This window comes from Phyllostomus discolor, chromosome 2 (assembly GCF_004126475.2).
Source record: "Phyllostomus discolor isolate MPI-MPIP mPhyDis1 chromosome 2, mPhyDis1.pri.v3, whole genome shotgun sequence".
NCBI classification, from domain to species: Eukaryota; Metazoa; Chordata; class Mammalia; order Chiroptera; family Phyllostomidae; genus Phyllostomus; species Phyllostomus discolor.
The window spans coordinates 106,825,283-106,849,074 of record NC_040904.2 but is presented as its reverse complement, the minus strand read 5'-3'; the positions used below and the strand labels follow the sequence as shown (position 1 = coordinate 106,849,074).

The following is a 23,792-nucleotide window of genomic DNA, read 5'->3' as shown; positions in this document are numbered from 1 at the left end:
TGGTTCTGTTCCTGTTCTAATTGTTTACTTAGTTTCTTTTGGTTTTGCTTTAGGTGTGGTTGTTAATATTTGTAAGTTTGCTGTCCTTTTACTATACATGTCTTTTCTTTATCTTCTTTTCTTAGATAAGTCCCTTTAGCATTTCATAAAATAAGGGCTTGGTGATGATGAACTCCTTTAACTTGACCTTATCTCAGAAGCACTTTATCTGCCCTTCCATTCTAAATGAGAGCTTTGCTGGATAGAGCAAGCTGGGATGTAGGTCCTTGTCTTTCATGACTTGGAATATTTCTTTCCAGCCCCTTCTTGCCTGTAAGGTCTCTTTGGAGAAATCAGCTGACAGTCTGATGGGAACTCCTTTGTAGGTGACTGTCCCCTTACCTCTTGCTGCTTCTAGGATTCTCTCCTTCGTTTTTACCTTGGCTAATGTAATTATGATGTGCCTTGGTGTGTTTCTTCTTGGGTCCAACTTCTTTGGGGCTCTCTGAGCTTCTTGGATTTCTTGGAAGACTGTTCCCTTTGCCAGATTGGGGAAGTTCTCCTTTATTATTCAAATACGTGCTCAATCTGTTGCTTTTCCCCTTCCGATTCTGGTACCCCTATAATTCGGATATTGGAACGTTTAAAGGTGTCTTGGATGCTCTTAATCTTTTCCTCAATTTTTTGAATTCTTATTTCATCATGCTTTCCTGCTTGGTTGATTCTATCTTCCTTCTGGTCCACTGTATTGTTTTGAGACTCATATTCCTTCCTTTCACTATTGGCTCTCCTCCGCGTGTCTTCCTGCATCTGTTTTATGGTAATCTGCATTCTTTCATCTAAATTTCGTCCAAAATCCACCAGTTCCGTGAGCTTTCTGATCACCAGTGTTTTGAACTGTGCATCTGATAGATTGGCTAATTCTTGGTCACTCAAAAGGATGAGTCCTGGGGGACTGATCTGCTCTGTTGAAAACATGGTTTCTTTTTTTTCCCCTGTCTCTCCTTTTTTTTTTTTTTTCTCTCTCGGTCTGGTTGCTCTGTTACGGTGGGGGGCGGAGCCTTAGGTGCTCACCGGGGCTGGGGACCCCGGTCGCTAGATTGTGACGTTATATGTGGGGGCGGGGTGGGAGCGGGAGCGGGGCAGGAGAAAACAATGGCGGTAGTTCCGTTCCCCTGGACTCAGACCCTTGTCTGGGCTTCCGGGCTGCAAGTTCTGCCCTGGTCCACAATCGCTGCCCCTCTGGGTCTGCCAGCCGCAGCTTGCGTACTCAGGGATCACCGCTGACTTCTTACACGCCCGATGGCTTTTGCGCCGATTTCTCGCCAAACCTTCCCCCGACCTCCGCACGCTGCCGACCGGAGCCAGCCCCGCGCCCGCCGGCTTGTCTTCTCCTACCAGTCCAGATGAACGCGTCTACTTCAACTTCTTGGCTGCCCGACTTCCATTCAGATAAATCCTCTGCCGGATCTGGGTGTTATTCTGATAGTAAATTATTGTAAATTATTGGTTTTCTAATCTTAGTTGTACAAGGAGGTACGGTGCGTCCACCTATTCCTCCATCTTGCCGTCAATTTTAAATGATAGCCTTGCTGGGTAAAGTAGCCTTGGTTGTAGGTCCTTGCTTTTTTTATCACCTCGAATATTTCATGCCACTCCCTTCTGTACTAAAGTGTTTCTGTTTTGTAATCAGATGACAGTATAATTGGTGCTACCTTGTAGGTAACTACCTAGTTTTCTCTTGCAGCTTTTAGGATTCTTTCCTTGTCTTTAAGCCTTGTCATTTTAATTATGATGCATCTCGGTATAGGTCTCTTTCGGTCCAGCTTATTTGGGCCTCTATGGGCTTCCTGGACTATGTGTGCTTTTTCCTTTACCAGATTAGGGAGGTTTTCAGTCATTATTTCTAAAAATAGTTTCTTGATCCCTTGTTTGCTCTCTTCTTCTGGTATTCCCATGAAATGGATGTTGCTACGCTTCATGCTGTCCAGAATATTTCCTAATCTCTAATTTTTTTAAATTCTTTTTTCTTTTTGGTGCTCTGTCTGGGTGTTTTTTTCTACCTTGTCTTCCAAATCAGTGATATGATACTTTGCTTCATCTAGCCTACTGTTTATTCCTTCCAGTGTATTATTTATTTCAGATAATTGCATTCTTTTTTTCTAACCGGCTCTTTTTTATGGTTTCCATGTCTTTTTTTCATACTGTTAAGTATCCTTATAATCATTAGTCTAAAAACTCTTATCTGATAAATTGCTTGCCCCCATTTCATCTAGTTCTTCTGGAGAATTTTTTAATTTTTTCATTAGGGGTCCGTTTCTTTGCCCATTTTGGTTACTTTTTTGTATTGTTTACCCTAGCTATTAAACTAATTAGCTACTAAGTCAGTCAGTTATTGATCTAATCAAGTTCTATTCGGCAGCCCAGCTTAGGTATCACAGGGTAGGGTAGAGTAATTCCTGGGGTTGGGGATATTGCTTCCCCTTAGGCTGATGACACTTGGAGAGGAGTGCTTTGCCTGAGAAAGATGGCTTCTGCAGTATGGGAATGACTCAGCACAGGGATCCCTGTGGCTGTTCCTTCAGTTCCCTCCCAGAGCCACCAACCCCAGACTCGCCTCAGGTATCTCTAGTCCACTCTGTCCTCTCTCTGTCAAAGCCCAGGGTAAGTGGCTATGAATGAAATTTTGTTCGTTGGCCCCCTTAATAGGCTTACTGCATCTACAAGTGTCTCCTTGGCAGTCAGAAATCATGCTGCTTTTCACAGCTGGAGGTTTTCTGGGTTCCTGTATGGCTCTGGTCTTGTTGGCTGGGAAGCCTAGCTTGGGGTTTAGATCCTACCCTTCTCAGGGGCACTTCCTAGCCACTGAAATATCCATTTGGAACTTCAGCTGCTGCCTGTGGACCATGTGAGTTTAGGCCAGACTTCTTTTATCTCTTCCATACTTTTGCCAGTCACGTTGTGGTGAAGTGATTTCTTCTGTCTGTGGTTATAAGGCTTCTCCCCAGTTAATGTTCAGTTGGTTATTCAGGATGATTTCTCTACAATTCAGGTGTATTTCCAGATTGGTCCCAGTAGGTTTGTGTAGCTTCCACTTACTCTTCCGCTATCTTGGATATTTTAATAGGCTTTTGGTGTAATTTGTTAAATTACCTTTAGAAACATACACTTTTTTTTTTTTTAGGCAGATTGTGGAAGGATAACTAATTTACCTTCAACAATATGGAATATTGTTTATCTTTTTAATATTTTCTACTCTGACATATAGGCTATATACATTTAGTCATTTTCATGTTTTATTGTGTATTTTTTTATTAAATAGCCAGTGACATAAGGATTTTCTTACATTGTTCTTTTTCATTTCTTTTATGAATTATTTTTGTCATTTGCCCCTCCCCTCATCTTATTTTTTAGTATAAATCTAATTGCTATTTAAGTTGTAATTAGCTTTCTTGTTTTTCATTTATCTTTAAACTTTTATTTAAAAGCCACACAGGTATGTTTATATTGTCGTTAGATTTACCAAGTGTGTGTGTGTGTGTGTGTGTGTGTGTGCGCGCGCGCATGTGTGCATGCACTTTCTTCTCTTGGTACCAGGCTTAGAAAGGCTTTCCTACCCCAAAGTTATTAAAAACATTTACTTGTACTTAAATTATTTCATGGCTTCTATTTTTAACATTTAAATCTTTAATATCTTTGAAGTAATTTTAAAATAAATTATATTCCTTTTTAAATAAAATTTGTTACTTATGCTCTCAACATTTTTAAAAATTATCAGACTTTAGTTTTTTTCAGCAGATTTAGGTTTACAGAGAAATTGAGTGGGAAGTATAGAGTTCTCATGACCATCATCCTCCCTCCCATTTTCCCTATTATTAATAACTTGCATTAGTGTAGTACATTTGTTACAGTTGATAAGCCAGTATTAATATATTGTTATTGCCCTGGCCAGTGTGGCTCAGCTGGTTGGAGCATCATCCTGTAACTGAAAGGTTGTGTGGTTTGATTCCCAGTCAGGGTACATACCTAGGTTATAGGTTCAATCCCTGGTCCAGATACATATGGGTGGCAACCAATCGATGTTTCTCACATCTATGTTTTTCTCCCAAAAGCAATGAAAAATGTCCTCTGGTGAGGATAAAAAATTTTTTAAAGTATGTATTGTTATCAACTACTGTTCATTATTTACATTAGGGTTCACTCTTTGTGTTATACATTGAAAAACTTGACATACACATTTGTTGCTTTGATAAAAGTATCCAACATTATAGTATCATACAGAATAGTTTCACTGCCCTAAAAAATCTTTTGTACTCCACCTGTTCATTTCTTTCTACCTCCCCATGAACCCCTAGGAACTAAGGATCTTTTTATTTTCCATAGTTTTTCAGAATGTCATATAGGTGGAATGTCATATATTAGATTGATTTCTCTCACTTAGCAGCATGCATTTAAGGTTTCTCTATGTCTTCTCATGGGTTGATAACTCATATCTTTTTTTTTTTAAGACTTTATTGCCCTGACTGGCGTGGCTCAGTTGGTTGAGCATTGTCCCACAAAGCAAAAGGTCGCTGGTTCAATTCCCAGTCAGAGCACATGCCTGGGTTGCAGGCCAGGTCCCCAAATGGGACATGTGCAAGAGGCAACCAAATGATGTTTCTCTGTAACTGATTGATGTTTCTCTCACACATTGATGTTTCTCTTCCTCTGTTTCTCCCTTCCCCCTCTCTAAAAGTAAATGAATAAAATCTTAAAACAAAAATTAAAAGGACTTTAAGAGCACTTTTAAGTTCACAGAAAAATTGAGAGAAAGGTACAGAGATTGCCTATATATTAGGTTGGCTAAAAAGTTTGTTACCTTTTTTTCTGTACAGTGGCTCTAGTAGTACTTAGTTGTCTTTAACTCCATTCAAAGCAATTTTGTTAGACTATATTATAACAGCTGTCATATTAGTGTGCATTTAAAAAAGTATCGAAATTGGTGAATTTTGTGGAGCTATTTTAATATTGAAGATGGAAGAAAATATTCAACATTTTCAATGTATTATGTGTTATTAATTCAAAAAAGGTAAAAATGCAACTGAAACACAAAAACAGTTTGTGCAGTGTTTGGAGAAGGTGCTGTGACTGATTCAACATGTGAGAAGTAGTTTGCAAAGAGTCCTGGTACTGTTGACACTTCACCAAATAATACTTTGCTGTGGGGCTGTCTTATGCATTGGAAGATATTTAGCAGCACCCCTGGCCTCTACCCACTAGAAGCCAATAGTGGGAGATAGCTGACATACTCAAAATATCTGAATTGATAAAGTTATTGGCAAAAGTGAAAAATCTTTTATTATGGAAAAAATGTAATGGACTTTTTGGCCAACTCAATACTTCCTGCCACTACACATACATAGCCTCCCCATTATCAACATCCCCACCAGAAAGTATATTTGTGCCAGCTGACAAACTTCCATGGACACATCATTATTGCCCAGAACCTTTAGTTTACCTTAATGTTCACTCTTGGTGTTGCATATTTTATAGGTTTGGACAAATGTATAATGACACACATATCCACCATTGTAATATCACACAGAGTAGTTTCACTGTCCCACAAATCCTCTGTACTCAACCATTCATCCCTCTCCTACCTCCAGCCCCTGACAGTCACTGCTCTTTTTGACTATGTTCATAGTTCCTGACTTTTTAAGGATGTCATATAGTTGGAATTACACAATATGTAGCCTCTTCAGATTGGCTTCTTTCACTTAGTAATATACATTTAAGTTTCCTCCACATCCTGTTATAGCTTGGTAGCTCTTGCTAAGATTGTCTGGGTATACCACAGCTTTTCCATTCACCTATTAAATTATGTCTGGGTTGCTTCCAGGTTTTCACAGTTATGGATAAAGCTGCTACAAATATCTGTGTATGGATTTTTGTGTGGCCATTTAAATTTTCAGCTCATTTGGTAAATAACAATTGCTGGATTGTATGTATGGTAAAAGTGTGAGAGTATGTTTAGCTTTGTAACATACCACCTAACTCTTCCAAAGTGGGTGTGCCATTTTGCATTCCTACTGGCAATGAATGAGAGTTCCTGTCACTCCATATCCTTGTCAGCATTTGTTGTTGTCACTGTTCTGTATTTTTACCATGTTAATAGATGTACAGTAATATCTCATTATTTTAATGTGCATTTCTCTGATGACGTGTTATTTTTTCATGTGCTTATTTGCCATATGAATATCTTTTTTTGTTGAGGTGTCTGTTAAGGTCTTAATATTTTTTCCATTAAATCAAATATTATTTTATCATAGATTAACGATGTTGCCTGTATTAAATTATTATACATTCTTTAGTCTGTGCTTAGACATCCTACTCTGATCCTGAGCTAGTACTGCCTTATTTCTCTAGCTTGAGAATGTTTCATGGTTTGTGAGTTTCTCTGCTCAGGATAATGTCACTTGTCACTTAATGCTGGAAAGCTTTTTTCTTAGCCCCATTGGAGAATATTTCTGGAATTCTGTACATCCCTTCCTCTCAGTGTTTGCAAACTTTAAATTCTAGCAAGAAAATAACAAAGGTGAATGAAAACTTTTCACTTCAAAATAAATTTTACTTAGATTTCGAGACTTGAGAAACATGTGATCTGAGAGATTAAAAAATTTTTGTTTTGTAATAGGAATGATTCTTCTCTGTTCATAGGACTTGCATTTCTGCTTGTATTCAGGTTTTTCTGTTGTAGCTTTCTGGCCTTGTAATTTAGATCTTTGTTCAGGAACTGTACTGGTAGGAAAAATGAAGATTAGAGTGTGGTAAAACTGATCCAGTAGGCTCAAGAAAATTAGTATTTTCAATTCTGAGTCAACTGAAGGGTAGTTTTTCTCCAATACATGTTTTAGAATTTCTGCATTTTCTTGTTTTCTCTTCATGCTTGCTTTACTGCATCATTTTCAAAGGAAATAACTTTTTTCAGGGTAGTAAATAAAAGTATAATCAATCATTTTAATTATATCTCTGCTATATATCTGGGTAAGGTATATGGATTTTCAGATGAGTATGATATTATGCTTGTCTATTAAATTACAATCATTTTGACTACTGTATTCTGCCATTTTCTTTACATTTTCATAGTTAAGATTTAGGTTGAGATTTAAATGTTTGAATATGTTTATTGAAGGATTCTGTCATTTCACACTGGTTAGTAAATGTGGCAATTCCTGATAAAATAGTAACGAGAGATGTGACTATTAAAATGTTATTTTGCTCTGGTTACCTTTTCTAGTATAAATATATTTTATATGAGTAACCATTATTATTGACATTGGATATTGAAACATGTAGAATGACTTATATAAGCCAGATTGAGAAATTTTCATTGTTTATCAAAGAAATGGTTAATGACTCATGTATGCCAACTTTATAATAATATTAGCTGCTGCCTGTTAGAAGCTTATTATGTGCTATTGTACATGTTACATGTATTACACTCAGTCCTTGTAACAGTTCATAACGATAAGAGGCATGCTATTAGAGGTTAATTAACTTGGCTAACTAAACATGTAGCTGGTGGGTAAAGGAATAGGGATTTGAACTCAGAACTGACTTTGAAGTATAAAAATCTATGATTTTACACTGTGCCCTGCTGATTCTGATATGCTTATGATATAACAAAATTAGAAAATATTTACTGTGTAAGTATAATATAAGGTTAGACTTACTTTACTAATCTATAGTTAAAATTTTTGCTTTTGGGTTATGTTGTTTTAGCAATGTGTAGTTTAATTAGAAAATAAAAATACTTTTTTAATTTATTTCTTTTCTCATCTCTAGATATTCAAGAATTTTATGAAGTGACCTTACTGGATAATCCAAAATGTGTAGATCATACAAAGCAGTCGGAACCAATACAACCTGTGAATACTTGGGAAATTTCCAGCCTTCCAAGCACTACTGTGACTTCAGAAACACTGCCAAGCAGCCTTAGCCCTAGTACAGAGGTGAGATAAAAGTATTTTTCCTTAAGCTATTTTTCAGTGATCATTTTATTGGGGCCACTAAGTTTTTTTGTTTTATTAAAATGGATATTTAGTGGAAATATCATTTATAATGGAATACAGAGGATGGGATTAAAAGTATTTTTGAAAAGAAAAGCTTACAATCTCTGGTGCCCCTGTCTTAAAATGTGAATGATTCGAGGTCTGAAATACTTGCTTCATACTATTAAAAAATCCTTTGCATGCTAGATACTATTGAGGCTCTATCTGTGTGATAATTAGGTAGAAACTGTACTTGAAAAAAGTTCGTCTCTGGTAGTCTCTCTTAGAAAGTAAATATGGTTTTGTAGTCGTGAGCAGTTTAATTGCTACATTTATTGCAAGGATTCTGTTTATTGGCCTGAAGAACTGCATTATTAAAACTCATTAGAGACTGATTATCACAGACACCGGCCTGCAGTGTCTGCAGCGTTATGGATGAGATACGAGATAAATTCACATGGACTACCGAGTCCTGTGGAGGAAAAGGGACAGCATGGCCACTCTGTCGAGGGGAGAGCATGCCGACCCTTGCCTTGACCGGTTTTTATTGGGTTTCAATTTGCGCAGGAATACAGGCAAAGTTCATTAATCATTGTCAGGCAGTAAGGATCAAACAATAGATAGCATACAAAGAACTACGAGGGCCTATTCTGAGTCAGGGTCTGTTAGCTACAGAACTTTGGGAAACAAACTCATTTCCTGCTCAGACCCTTAACATTTAATTGAGAGCATTCTTAGCAAAGCATGTTTCACAGGATTTTACGTATTCTTTCTCAGGCCTGATCACCTGGATAACCCACCCTTTCTAGCACAGGGCTGCGCTGCTTCTGTCATTGTTTCAGGCTTAAGTCAGGCAGGGGAAGTAAGGCAGCCAAGAGAATAGGAGACTTCTTGCAGACAGAATGCAGACTCAGGCTGTGTCAAAGCTGAGGGGCGAGGGTCCATCACCCCCTTTTGCTGTAGCCCCCCAAGTCCTTCCCTGGGGCTTCCCTGTGATTGTGCCTGTCTTAGGTCACCCCCCCCCCCCCCCAGGGAAATCTTACTTGTCATTGGCTAACCGATCAAGCATTGGGGACCAGTTATGGATGAAGTAAAAGGAGCAGAGGTAGCGCTCCTGCCAGGAAGATAAGCTTTGTCTGCTTAGTGGCTTATGGTCCGAAGGTCACTCACTCAGCCTTAGCCTTGTGGGGGTTATAGCTTCTGAAACCAGGCAGGGCGGTTCCCAACAAATGATCAGTAAATCTAAAGGTCAGCATTGGTTTCTATATTTTCCTGTAATTAAAACTGTCTATTTGTTGATTTTTCATAACCATTTTCATAATAATCTTTTTGTTACATATTGTTGCTGGTAGAGCTAGATATGACTTAACAGAGTTATGAAGCATTTTGTAATGAAGATTCTGTCTGAGAAACATTAGTCATTCAGAGGTGGTCATCTGACTGAATGTGATTCTAGTTCCTTCTAGTTAGTACTACAGAAGTGCCTAGAAAATTGAACCAGCTTATGTTTGGTGTATAATAAATTAGGGACAAGTAGTGGTAGACAGCAACCAGATAGCCCTTTGGTAATGAAGGAAAGAGTTTCTCAGTGTCTCATTTATGTTAAGTAACAGAACAGCATTTTGGAGGAAGAAAAATCAGAAAACATTTGATCCCTCTCCTTCATTTTAAAGATGAGGAAACTAAGATCCAGAAGAAAATAGCTTATTGAGCTAGTTTGGGAAGGTCTGCCTTTGGATTTCAGACCTCTTAAAACCCAATTCATAGTTCTCTTTACTAATCCTGGTATGTACGTATATTTCTTTGATTCTAGTTAGTATTTTCTGTGTATCTTTATTTTCCTCTTATTTTTCATCACTTTCTCTTGGTTCATTTCAGTTTCCATTCGCTTTAGTTGATAGATCATTTGTGCTTATGATGGTCCATTTCAAATAGATTTTAAACTGTTAATCAGTAGTAGAGCTTCTATTTCACATTTATGGTGATTGTAGGTTAAAAATGCTTATGTTAGAAACACATTAAATTTTAAGAGAATTGACTTTCTTACTCAGTTCTTTACTAATTTTTTCAATTATTTGATTTATGTAGTTGAGCTCTGATTATAAAGCATAGAGCTCTTATAGTCGATTTACCTATTTTTAGGTAATGGCTGGCTCACCGTAACCAGTAAAAATAAATTTTTATTAAGGCTAAATAAGTGGACAGTTCTAAAAGCAATTAGTAGGCATTCCATCCCACTCAAAATGTCCATGGAGACCTTTGGTCTACAAGTACCTTTGTTTCTTCTATTTCTTCTGATGTAGTAAAATTAATACTATTTATTATTAGAGTGATATGATCATATCCCATTTTCTTACAATTTTTTTTGTTTTTGGTGTATGTGTCCTTTAAACAAATACCTAGTGATATATTTGAAATAATATTTGCTTAATATCAATCATGGCTGCTGGGTGATGAGGATTTTTTTCTTACTTACCCTTTAATTAAAAAGATAAGAAGTATGTGTCATTTTATAAAAGCAAACCTAATTCTAAAGTAAGTGTGTTACTTTTAGAGACTGTAAGGAAGAAGATTTGAAAGGAAGCAAGATGCAAGAAGGAGTAAAAGAAATTGCCTAATCTAATGAGAATTTCCAACAGAAAAGGATGCACTATCTTGTCTTAGTCATTTAGGGCTGCTATAACAGAATACCATGGACTGGGTAGCTTATAAACAACACAAATTTATTTTAGACAGTTCTGGAGGCTGGGAAGTCTAAGATCAACTCACCAGCAGGTTCAGTGTCTAGTAAGAACACACTTCCTGATTCATAGATGGCCAGCCATCTTCCCCCTGTGTCCTCACATTGAGGAAAGGTGGGGTGAGGGAGCATTTTGGGCTCCACTTTCATGACCTAATTACCTCCCAAAGACCCCCCCCCCCCCCCCCCCCCCCAATACCATTGCACTGGGGCTTAGGATTTCAGCATTTGAATTTTGAGGGATACTTAAAATTTAGTCTATGGCAATCCTGTTCCTGACAATATAGCACATTCAAGTGAATCAAAGATTCAAAGGGAAAAAATGAAATTATAAAAATAAATTTTCTGTGATATTTAGGGTAAGAAAAGCTTTTCTAAGCATGACAAAGAAAACCCAGAAAAATTGAAAGATTAAGAATGCTGACTTTGTAGAATTTCTTTGTGGGCTTCACAAAGTTTGATTGTTTTAACTTTGTAGAATGTCTATAGTTTGGGAGATAAGATAAACAAATGAGAAATGATAAACTGGGGGAAAGTTGTCACATTTATAAAAAGGGGGTAATTTCCAACCCTCTCAAGACCTCTTTATAGATCAGTAAGAAAAAAAGCCAACGAACTCGAGATGATGACAAAAAGTACAAAAAAGCAAGTAAATTACTATCTAATTAAAACATTCAATGTTAATATTAGCAGAATTCTCTAGAAAATAAGTGAACTTTCTCAGTGTTTTTTGTTTTCTTTAAAAATTTTTCCTCAACTCTGGTATGTATCTGTTGAATAATATTTCTGATTTTAAAAGTTTAGTTTAAAAACAAATAAAATGTTATCTGTTTTCAAACAGGAAAAAAGCCAACATTAGGTAAATGACCAAAGAATATGAATGGGCTGTTCAGAGAAAAATAAACACGTTTGGGCCAGTAAGCCTATGAAGACATGACCAACCTCATTTTTAAAAAATGCAAATTGACAATGAGAATATTTTTAACTAATTTGTCAAAGATTAGTTAAAGTGAGGAAACAGAAACTCCTATACGGTTGGTAGGAAAATACAGTAGTGCAACCTTTTGGAAAAAGTATATACTCATATCCTTTGACCTAGCATATGTTACAAATTGTTAATATATATTAAAAGATTACATATATGTACACACACACATTCATTGCAGTGTTATTTTTGATATTAGTAAAAAACCAACAGGGAAAAATCTAAATGTTTCATTAAGAAACTGGATGAACACAGTATGGTATAGCCACCTAATGCAGTATAAATAGCAGTCATAAAAATATCATCTATATATCCATTATGTGTTATTAAATGATTGAAAGCAAGTTGCATATCAGCTGGTATTATAATGTATAACTGTAAAAACAGTGAGAGGTCAGCTCTGTCTGGAAGAATACACACTTAATCTGCTTTCAGTAATGGACTTGTTTTCATTTGTCCTGCTATCTCCAGGCTACCTGTTTCAGCCCTTCTGAGTTCATCTTCAAGGGAGGGAAATTATCCAAGCAGTGTAGTGAGGGCATCTCCATTCCATTTTTTGCTTTGTGATTTAATGCTTTAAAACAGGGGTGTCCAACCTTTTGGCGTCTCTGGGCCACACTGGAAGAAAGTTGTCTTGGGCCACACATTAAATACAGAAACACTAATGAAAACCGATGAGCAAAAAAAAGTTCTGTGCATAATTTTTGTGATATCTGCCGCCACAGGTAAGCAAGAATGTCGTCATGTAATACCCTAGTTATACAGTGGCCCTTTTAATAATTTTTTAAAAATCGTCAAGCAGGTCCCAAGTTCATGATCATTAATAAAGAAAATGTACATATCTAAGTAATAAAATGTTACTGGTTTTTTAAACTATTTTTTATTATAAAAGTAAAAACGGCCAACATAAAACTAGTGAGATGTTTGACATTTTGTATTTGAGAAACTAGTGCATCAGTATCTGATTTGATAAAAGTAGTTGCAGTTCTCAGTGAGTTCTCAAGATGTTCATCAGATATTTTGGTTCTAATTTTACTCTTAATGTATGTCATTCTTGAAAGTAATTGCCCACAAATGTAGCTGCTGCCAAATAGGGATGACATGAATAAGGCATAAGGGATATCAGTCTCTGGGAAGATAGGACCTATGAAAGTCCAGTAAAGAGGCACTATGAAATATTTCTTTTAAGTTGAATGTCAGGTTGCAGCTCTATGCATTCCATTTGAAAATTGGCAGGTAACATATTAATGTCGACTGAAAATGGAGTTGTAAATATAGCAAAATATTGATTATTTTCCCAGAAATCTTGAAATCTGTTTTCAGATTTTTATGTCAGATTGAAAAGCAAGGCTGTATATTTTTCGCTGATTACAAGACTGTTTAGCCAATGTGTCAAAATGCATAAAATTGTTTGCCTTAATCTGAGCCTGTCATAATTTCAGTTTCATTTGGAACACTTATGGTTTGAAACATGGTATTGATAAGTTGGTTTTCACCTTGAAGATGGATGTTTAACTCATTTAACTGAGCAGTTAAATCCACTAAAAATGCTAAATCTGTAAGCCAGTTTTCATTGTCAAGTTCTGGCACAAATTTGATTTTTGATACCATAAATGATTTGATAACATGTTGCAAATCATAAAATCTTTTCAACATTTGGCCTCAACTTAGCCCTCTTACTTCCAAAAAGTAAATGATGTTGCCTTAGTCAGCATCAACACTTTTAAGGAATTCCTGGAATTGACAATGATTCAACACCAGTCTTGGTGGTGATGTGCATGATGTTATCCATTTTTAAAGATTTTGTGTGTAAATTTTCTTGATGTATTATGCAGTGATACTTCATCAAACGTGAGTTTTGGGCAGCAAATCCATTGTCTTCTATTAATTTTACAAGTCTTTCTCTGAGTTTTAGGTGGCAGTGGTTTATCTGCCATTGCCAGGGCACCATCAGTAACTTCCAGATACATTGACAATGGACAAAGAAAATCACTTTAACATCTTTTTTACTGGTTTGTATAAATCTCTTGATTTAGTTTTGTCTTTTAATGGTACTAAAAAAACCATTTCTTCAGTGACATTACATTCCTCATCAATACCTCTAATAAAAATGGCAAATTGAGTCATATCTGTAGCATCAGTGACATCATCCATTGCCAAAAGCATAAAATCTAAAATTAGCAATTTTACTCAAAACTTTGGTAGATTTTCCAGTTTCTTCAGTTTGCCTGGCTATAGTCTGGTGAGACAAACTGATTTTAGAAATATCCCCCTTTTTTTCAGAGCAGATCATACCTGCCACGCTTTCTATACATTGCTTAATAAACTCACCATCAGTAAATGGTTTTTTATTATTTTGCTATTAAATACGCTACCACATAACTAGCTTTTACACTAGAATCTGCCTGAGTTGTAACTTTTTGAAAAAACTTTTGTTGAGAAGACAGGCTTTTTTCAGTCCTGCTATTTAGTCCTTTCAACACAATCCTTCATACACATTGAATTTGACAACATGTTTTTGCATGTAATGCCTTTTCTTTTTTTATTTTAAAGATTTTATTTATTTATTTTTAGAGAGGGAAGGGAGGGAGATAGAGAGAAACATCCATGTGCGGTTGCTGGGGGTCATGGCCTGCAACCCAGGCATGTACCCTGACTGGGAATTGAACCTGTGACACTTTGGTTCGAAGCCTATGCTTAATCCACTGAGCTACGTCAGCCAGGTAATGCCTTTTCAAATGATACAGTCTTTGAAAACTTGCACAAATTCCCTACAAATTAAGCAGAGTGTCTTACTGTTTCCCTCAATAAAAAAGTCATCTGTCTACTTTTCATTGAACAATCTTCCTTCATCCATAATTTTGGGGGGGGGTGTCCTTTTTTTTTGGAGATGTTGTAGAAGCCATGCTGGGATTAAAAAATAATAACAGCTAAGCCCTGGCTGGCGTAGCTCAGTGGATTGAGCGTGGGCTGGGAACCAAAGTGTCCCAGGTTCGATTCCCAGCCAGGGTACATTCCTGGGTTGCAGGCCATAACCCCCAGCAACCGCACATTGATGTTTCTCTCCCTCCCTCCCTCCCTCTCTCTCTTTCTCTCTCTCTCTCTCCCTCCCCCCTTCCCTCTCTAAAAATAAATAAATAAAATATTTAAAAAAAATAATAATAACAGCTAGGGGACTTTATTTACTTTTATTATGGAAATTAATTGACAGGAAAATAGAAAGCAAGGTCTTGGATGTTCCATAGCCCTCTTGCTGCCATTGGAAGGGGAGATGGAGGGCTGATAGTAAAGTATGGTAGGTACTTCCATGCTGCCAAGGTGTCGAAGTACCTTTAATAATGAAATAAGTAACATTAAGTGCCTAACGTTGCAATACTAGGTTGAAATATCATTGATGATTACTGCCTCGCTAAGTCACCACAAGCACATGTAACATCTGATGGTATCAATTCTACCGTCTACTCTTGGAAGATAATACATTGGAAAGTGACACTGCTATAAAACTGAAGCCACACATGCATACAAATAGCGAGAGCATATGTATGTTTATTTTATGTGACATCACGACACATAATCACAAAAAGATCTGATGTTTTAAGTAAGTTTACAATTTTGTGTTGACCGCATTTTATAACCATCCTGGGTCCATCTACTTTACTTTAATTTGAATAGAATTTTAGGGATAATAGAGCTTAAAGCATATATTTAGTCTACTAGGTTTAATCTGAAGTCTTCTAAACATTTCAGTGTTTAGAAGACCTCGGACATTTACAAATTATGAAGTACTTGCAAATTATGAAGTAGTTTGTAGTATTTTTATGCAAAGGTACACAATCATAAATATATAGCTTGCGTCCCTGAGAAACCATATATCCAAGAAAAGAAAGGGAAAGAATTTATCTACTGGCAGCAGTTTCCTTGTACTTCAGGAATGTGGATTTGTGGGTATAAGGGATATGGTTTTCTATTTGGTGGTTAACAGGAAAGTCCCAAGTGAGGAGGTGAGAGGAGGTGGACAAGAGTCCAGAGGCACAAACTGTTGCTAAGGCTGCTCAGGGTAAAAGACAGATGTGAAGATTTGGGGGTAGACCCTGGAATGGGTCGGTAGGGCAAATGCTAAATCTGGTAGTGTCTCTGCCTGCGCTTACAATCTAGTGGAATAGCCCTCCCACGTTTCCGTCCCTTTAAATGACTTTATTTTGAAGAGACCAGCCAGGTACTTTATAGAATACCACACATTCTGCAGTATTTGTTTAGTTTGTTGCCTCATGATACTTAAGTCATTCCACTAAGCCCTGTACTTCTGGCAACAAGAAGTTAGATGTAAATGTTGATTAGATTCAATTTTGGTAAGCAGACTTTATGGTGATATATTGTACTTCATATTGTATTACATCGGGCAACACACAGTATCAGGTTGTTTTACTTGTGCTGATCTTTGATTACTTAAAGGTGGATTACCTTCAAATCCTCCACTGTATAGGTATGCTTTTCTCCTTGTAGTTATTGAGTATCTATGGGGTAATAATACTTCACCTTGTACTGAGTATATTTTTACCTGATTCATTAATGATCCTTGCCTGAATCACTTCATTCTAAGTTTCAAAATGTTGATTTCCTTCCCTCATCTTATCATCCCATTTCTATTTATTAGTTGATATTCTTCTGAGAAAGTACTTTTCCCATCAACTGGGGATGAACCTTTTTTTTCTCCTAAAAAAACAAGATAGACTTTATATTTTCTTTTAAAAACTAGCTTTTAGGGTATCATTTGTGCAGTAATCCTTTCAAAGGTGGATAATAAGTTCTCCAGTTTTTCTTTTTTTAAAAAAACTATCACTGTATACTGAGAGATTTTTATTTATTAAGTACTTTGTACCTTTCTTCTGGAACTTATATTTTACTGTTATTTGGGCCCTTTTTAAATCTTTTTAAAAACTGATTTTTAGAGAAACTAAGGGGGGGAGAGAGGGAAGGAGGAGAGAAAAATCGATTTGTTGGTCCACTTATTTATGCATTTATTGGTTGATTCTCCTATGTGCCCTGAACCCACAAACTCAGTGTATCAGAATGATGCCGTAATCAACTGAACTACCCAGCCAGGGCCTGTTCTCTCTTTTGAAAAAATTACTGTTTTGCAACAAATTATGTTTATAGAAAATTAAAAGAATAGTAAGGTAAAGTGCTATTTTTATCATATTTTCTTGCTCTCTGTATATATGCATACATATATAAACACATACTAAAAAATTCTGCTGATCCATTTGAGAGCAAATTGCAGACATGACCCTTTTCAATACTTCAGCATGTTTCTCCTTTGAACAAGGATAGTCTCCTAAAATTTTTTTAATTTTATTTTTTATGAACATTTCTAATATTTTTTAAATATATTTTTTAAATATTTTATTTATTTTTAGAGAGGGGAGGGAGGGAGGGGGAGAGAGAGAGAAAGAGAGAGAGAGAGAGAGAAAGAGAAAGAAATATCAATGTGCAGTTGCTGGGGGTCATGGCCTGTAACCCAGGCATGTACCCTGACTGGGAATCGAACCTGCGACACTTGGGTTCTCAGCCCGCGCTCAATCCACTGAGCTACACCAGCCAGGTCTAATAACATTTTGTATGTAATTATTAGACTGAGGAAATTTAAAATTGATCAGTGCTATTGTCTGTGCAGTGCTGTTATCAGTCCATGTTCATATTTAGTAGATTTCTTATCTAGGGTACCATCTATCCTATACAATATTACTGAAGCAGAATTCCACTTTAGTTCTGACAAAAGTTTACACTACTTCATGAATTGTTACAATTTTGAATCCCTGCCTTCAAAGTTATTGACAGTCTAATGTACTGGTGGTCAGTTCCTTTTCCCATTTCCTTTATCAGTGTCCTCAAGGTTCTTTTCCTTATTTGTGATGTTTTATTTTTCTAATAGAATGTCTCTGTCTTTCAAGGACAATACATCCCAGAGACATTAGTCTGAACCTCCTCTCCCATCACCAAATTTACAGTGTTGTCTCATTTAATTCCAGTTTTTAAGCAACATTATAAAAACTTAAATGTACAAGATTTGAAATAAGGCACAACCTCTGTGCAAAGCCCCTGTAATTTAAAAATTTCTTCAAGACCAAAACTGGTAAGTGTACTAAATGAATTGTACATGAGATGTCTCCAAGTGGATTTTTCAGGTTTACAGCATAGTTGTTAGACATTTATATAATTTACAAAGTGATTCCCCCGATAAGTGTAGTACCCACTTGGCATATAGTTTTCAGTAACTCATTTAAATAATTTTGTTTTATATCTTTATCTGCATCTGTTACTATCTTCAGTATTAGAGCAGTGATAGCTCCTCATGTGTTCTTAAAAGAAAACAATCACTGTCTTTTTTTGGATTGACAGAGTGATACATGCTCATTGTAAAAATTCCTAAGTTTATAGAAATATATCTTCAATTATGTGGAAGTCATCTTCTCAATAATAAAGTAGTTGGATCTCCAAAGTGAAGCCTAAGTTTGACAAATCATCAGGTATTCGTAAGGACATTTCAGGTTGATGGATGATCAGAATGTGCAAATTCATTGCACAGTCATTGTCTGGACAACTTTAATGTACATACATACCTTTTTTATTATGCTTCACTTTATTGTACTTGGCAGATCCTGTGTTCTTTACAAATTGAAGGTTTGTGGCAACTCTGTGTCAGGCAGGTGTCCCACCATTTTCCAACAACATTTGCTCACTTCCTGTCTCTCACATTTTAGTAATCCTCACGGTATTTCACACTTTTTCATTACTATTTTGTTATTGTACTGTGTGATCAGTGATCTTTTTTAAAAAATTTTCTAATTATGGTGGACATCCAATATTAGTTTCAGGTGTGCAACATAGTTGTTAGATATTTATATAATATACGAAGTGATTCTCCCCTCCCCCCCATAAGTCTGGTACCCAACTGGCATCATACATAATTATTGTAATACTATTGACTGTATTCCCTGTGCTGTACTGTACATGCCTGTGACTATTTTATATTTCCCAGTTTTTACTTCTTAATCCCTTCACCTTTTTTACACAGCCCCCCATCAGCCCTTCTGCCATCTGGCAGCCATCAGTTTATTCTCTCTGAGTCTGGTTCTCTTTTGTTTGTTTGTTTATTTTGTTCTCTAGATTCTACTTATAAGTAAAATCATACAGGATTTTTCTTTCTCTGTCTGACTTATTTCACTTAGCATAATACCCTCTAGATCCATCCAGGTTGTTGTAACCCCATTATTTTTTAAGTATTTTTTTCTGTTACATTTCCTTTTTTCTAGGGAGTCTAAATTAAATGATAGTAGGTTAATTAAATTTGTCCCATAGCTCATTGATGTGATTTATTTTTTCACTCTTTTTTTCTTTATAGGTTATACTTTGGACATTTTCTATGGCTATGTTTTCAGGTTTATTAATGTTTTCTTCTGAACTGTTCATCTCCTTTAGTCAGTTTTCTTTTCAGACACTTTTATTTTTATCTCTAGAAGTTAGGTTCCTTCTTTATTTTCCATGTCTCATTAATATGCTCATACTTTCCTCTATCTTTATGAACATATGGGATAGATTTACAATAATTTTTAATGTCCCTGTGTACTAATTTTATCTGTCATTTCTGGTCTGTTTTTATTTACTGATTTTTTTCTTTATGAGTTATATTTTCCTGCTTTATTATATATCTGGTAACTTTATTGGCAGTATGAATTGAACCTTTTGGGGGGGGCTAGCTATTTTTGTGTTCCTTTGAATATTCTTGAGACTCATTTTGGGATGCAGTTAAATTACTTGGAAAGAACTTTATCCTTTTGAAACTTGCTAAAATTTAAGGTTTTTTTAGTGTGACCAAGCAGCCTTTAGTATAGGATTAATTTTGTTCTAGTACTGTGGCAGTACTCTTCTGAGTATGGTACCCAGGACCCTGTATATTGTGGGTTTTCTAATTATTCTTGGTCCTTTGTGTGCTCTGGGGATTGTTTGACCTGCTTCTTTCCAGGGTTCTTTATCCAGCCTAAAGTTTCCTTCAGAACTAATCTGAATGTTTGAGGAGAATTCTGTCTATCTGTGGAGCTCTTTTTATGCAGCTCTGTTCTTTCTGGTACCCTTCAATGTAAATTTTAGACACCCTGGCCTCCTGAATTTCTTAACTCTGTCCTTCCCACCTTCCATTGCTGGGCTTTGTTTAGTTTCTCCCTTCCTCTGCAGCCTGGAAGCTTTTTCCAGGCAGTTACATGAGGCATTTATGGGACTTACCTCATTTGTTTTTATTTTCACAGGATTGCTGTTTTGTACTCACTTTGTTCAATATCTAAAAATTATTGTATATTATTGGTCCACTTTTTTAGTTGTTTTAATGCAAGAGAGTCAGTTTTGTTCCCCATTACTGTGTTATGGTTTGAAACAATTGTCTATGTATAGAAAGCCATTGGTATTTTAAAATATTGTTAATTATGTGTCTGAATTAGGTGAGGAGTTACCATCCCAAAAGACTTATGTTTGAGACTCTATAAGTTGCTCCTATTATGGGGTAATTTTTACATTACTTGGCACAGCAAATGACTGAGAAGAACACGTTGCCTTGAAATATTCTTTGTGGCAGTTTGAATATTTATAAAAGACGCAATGAGTATAGAATTTAATGCAAATTAAATATTCATTTCTGAGTATGACTAAAACACTGCAAGTATTGGAAGCGTTGGGAAAGATTAAAAAGGATACTAAACAGTAATATAATAATTATATTATAGAGATTATAATATATATCTATAGAACAAAAAGGGAAAATTGTCTTCCTACTATCTGAATAGTCAGGTGATATTTTAATACATGGATTCAAAAAGTGTATCATGTAAACAACTTAGATGGAAGTAAAATTGATTTTTGAGCTCAAAATGATTATATGAGTTAAAAAGTGGTGGTAGTTACAATGAAAATTTAACATTTAGGGTGAATGTGAAGAGTTTTACTAAAAGTATTCTCTGAGGTGGGTAGAATAAAATAATGTTTTAGACATGATTTCAGTAATATGTTGTTAAATATTTTTATGTTAAGTCAATTTAAAGTAGATATTTGATTATTTCATCTATATTATAGGCTTATATTTGAGTTGGCAAAACTATTTTTAATAGTTTTTATTGGGAAAATGGAGCATCTAATTTTCAGGGGCATTTCAGACTGTTTTTAATTGTGTAATCACCTATGGCTTAGATATTAGAAAGGCTGTTCATTAATTTAACAAATGTTTATTTGTTAAATAAATATTTATTTATGCACCCCACCCCAAGTTGCTGGGGATAAAAGTAGTAAATACAAAATACATTCTCAAGTCTTGCTCTGTTGGAGTTTTGAATCCAAATAATTCAGAAATTGAAACATGAATGTTATAAGTGGAAGGACTCTTACAAGCCATTGCAGGGTTTTAAAAAATATTATAAAAGGGGAAATTGAGACTCCTCAAAAGAAAATCACTGTTCAAATTTGCATAGTCTTCTGGCTCTTGGGAGAGTGATTTTTCAAACTCTACTGTTAAGAGGTCTGCTAAACTTAAGAATGCCTTTCTCACTGGGATAGACTTTTAGATATAATAGAAACTTCAGATAAAGACATTTCAGAATATATAGAGAGAAACAACTGAAAGAGTTTCACATACCTCTTCATTTTCCCTTACAGAAAGCAGTGCCTAGTCAGTACTTAGATACTATTTATATTGTTTTCAGTAATCTTCTTAAAATGTGATAAATTTTATTTAAGGAGTCATGTGCATTAAGTGAGCTTTTACTCTTTCATGTTGGGAGCAAATGATTTTTGAATAGCTGGGAAGAAGGGGATACTAAAGGATGTGTTCACCCATGATAAAATGTATTTCCGGTCATACCCCTCCACATCCCTCCAACAAGCCTTATAGGTCGGTTGGTTGGGAGGTAGGTAGGTAGGTAGAACTACTGTTTATTGATCACATAACAAGGTTGGCATTATTTTAAGTGTTGTGCATGTATTACTTCATTCAACCCTTACAACAGTTCCAGCAGACACTGTTCAAGGTAAAGCCCCACTGCATATGTCTCAGGTGTATCCTGTTAGGTTTGAAACAAAAGGCTATCACCTGGTAGCCATCAATAATAGTAATAAAAATAATGATGCTTACTTATTATGTGATAGGTACTATCTAAGTGATATACATGTATTAACTCTTTCTCATAACCCTTATAGTGTAACTTGGTTTAGTATGAAAGTTGCTGATACAGCCCATGCTGCTTGAATTGTTAGGATAAGTAGGGTATAAGAAGCAAATGGAATAGCTCAGTTGTTTGATTTTGAGGTTATTCATAATGTTTGTAGACTCTGAGAAAATCTTGTGGACTTTGAGAAATTGTAAGTAATACTCTTCTTTATTATACATTTTAACAGGGGATTGTGGTTACAGGCTTAGGAGACTGGAAGCTATTTGCATCTCGTGTTTCATCCCCATTAGCCTATCTGGCTCTATTTGCAATGATCTTGAGGACAGTACAGTGAATTCACGAAGATAGACTACTTCTGGGTTAAAAACAAAGTTTTCTTGAGTTTGAAATGGTACATAGTTATAATTCTCTTTTCATGGTATTGATTTATTTTATTTTTGGCAAGAACTTAGGCTAAATAGATTTAGTAAGGCATTACAGTTAAAATCTGGCTTCATTGGTAAAATGTGGGGTTTTTTAGTAAAGAGAGAATAGGTAAGTTTTAGATATATTTTAAATTATTGCATTTTGTTCTTCCATCACCCCTTCTCAAAAATGTCACATGGAACATTCCATTCATTACTGCCTGAGAAAGTCATTACTTTGCAAGCTGCAGTTACTGAAATGGTATAGTGGAAGAAATGTTTACTTGCATTTTTTGTTTGTTTTTTGCTTTTTTTTTCCCCATTTGGAAATTGTCTTGAATATCCAAACTGTAGCAAACAAGAAGAAGCAGATTTAAATTTATATCGGAGAAACCTCTTTGTGGAGCATTTCGTCAGATGACTCATTGTCAACCTCCTATCTTAAAAAGAGGAATTAATGAAATAGCATCTGAAGCAGCAGTGAACTCTTATGGAATAAACCCTGATATCTTCCACAGTGGTTTGTGGAATAATTTCAATTTCTTCAGATACAGATTACATAAAGAAGATTGTAGGGCACATGACACGTTCTGGTTTCTTGTATTTCAGATAGTAAAAAAATTGCTACCTCTAAGAATGGATCCTGGAGAGATCTTATCACAGTTAAAACTTTCATCTATGGTTTTCATCTTACAACTTCCCTTTAATTTTTATTTATAATGTTTTATTCATATAGGCAGCTTAGAATAATTTGTGATAAACTGCTTTATGTATAAAATCATTGCAATGGTAGAGTAATGGATTGCCTGTGCATTGTAACCACAAAGGTAAGATACAGTATGCTTTTCTACATTGCATTGTTAGTGACACAATGTGAGAGACCTTTTGTTCATAATGTATTTTAAAAATAAAGTGTAACCATTGTTATATATTTGAAAATAGATATTTGAATCCATCCGATGCTTAGTTTATGTCCTTTAGGAGAAAGTAGCGTTTTGGAATGTGTTTCAGATAGCTAAAAATAGTGTAATGAATGGATATTTTTCTCCCAACAGCCAAGGTTTATAAGACATTGATTATATTTAAATCTTCTAGATATGTTCTCAAGAGTTCTCTCCCTCTACTTTATTTTCTGTCCCAACATACTATGCTGATTGAAAGTATAACTAATTTTGAGAACATTTTTTTCTGGCCTCTTCCATCTATTGCAAATACATTTTTTAAGAAGAAAATAAGTCTCTGAAAGGATGTTGATTTGGACTTAAAATGATTAAACTTGTAAAAGTACTTCAAATTACTTGTCTTAAAGCCTGTTTTGCTTATTGTTCTCAAAGGGCAGCATAGTTCACTTATCTCTAAGCTAGGTGTTTTTGTTTTTTCTTTTAAACTTCTGAGTGCCAGTTGTGGACATAGTGGTTGTGTAAGATTCAGGATGCTTACATTTTA

The 23,792-nt window shown here is 35.6% G+C and overlaps 1 protein-coding gene across 16 annotated transcripts in view; it reads left to right on the top strand.

Annotated features, from left to right (window-relative positions):
- The window catches only part of DLG1 (discs large MAGUK scaffold protein 1), a 293,473-nt gene that overhangs the window by 16,357 nt on the left and 253,324 nt on the right, over positions 1-23,792 (top strand). For 13 of the 16 annotated variants that reach the window (XM_028505115.2, XM_028505114.2, XM_028505113.2 and 10 more), the window contains exon 4: positions 7,804-7,970. In XM_028505115.2, coding sequence (XP_028360916.1) covers positions 7,804-7,970 — 167 coding nt within the window. Of the gene's footprint in view, positions 1-7,803; positions 7,971-21,036; positions 23,174-23,792 lie in introns of those variants that run through there. The other 3 variants (XM_028505122.2, XM_028505117.2, XM_036018301.1) reach the window with 2 other exon arrangements.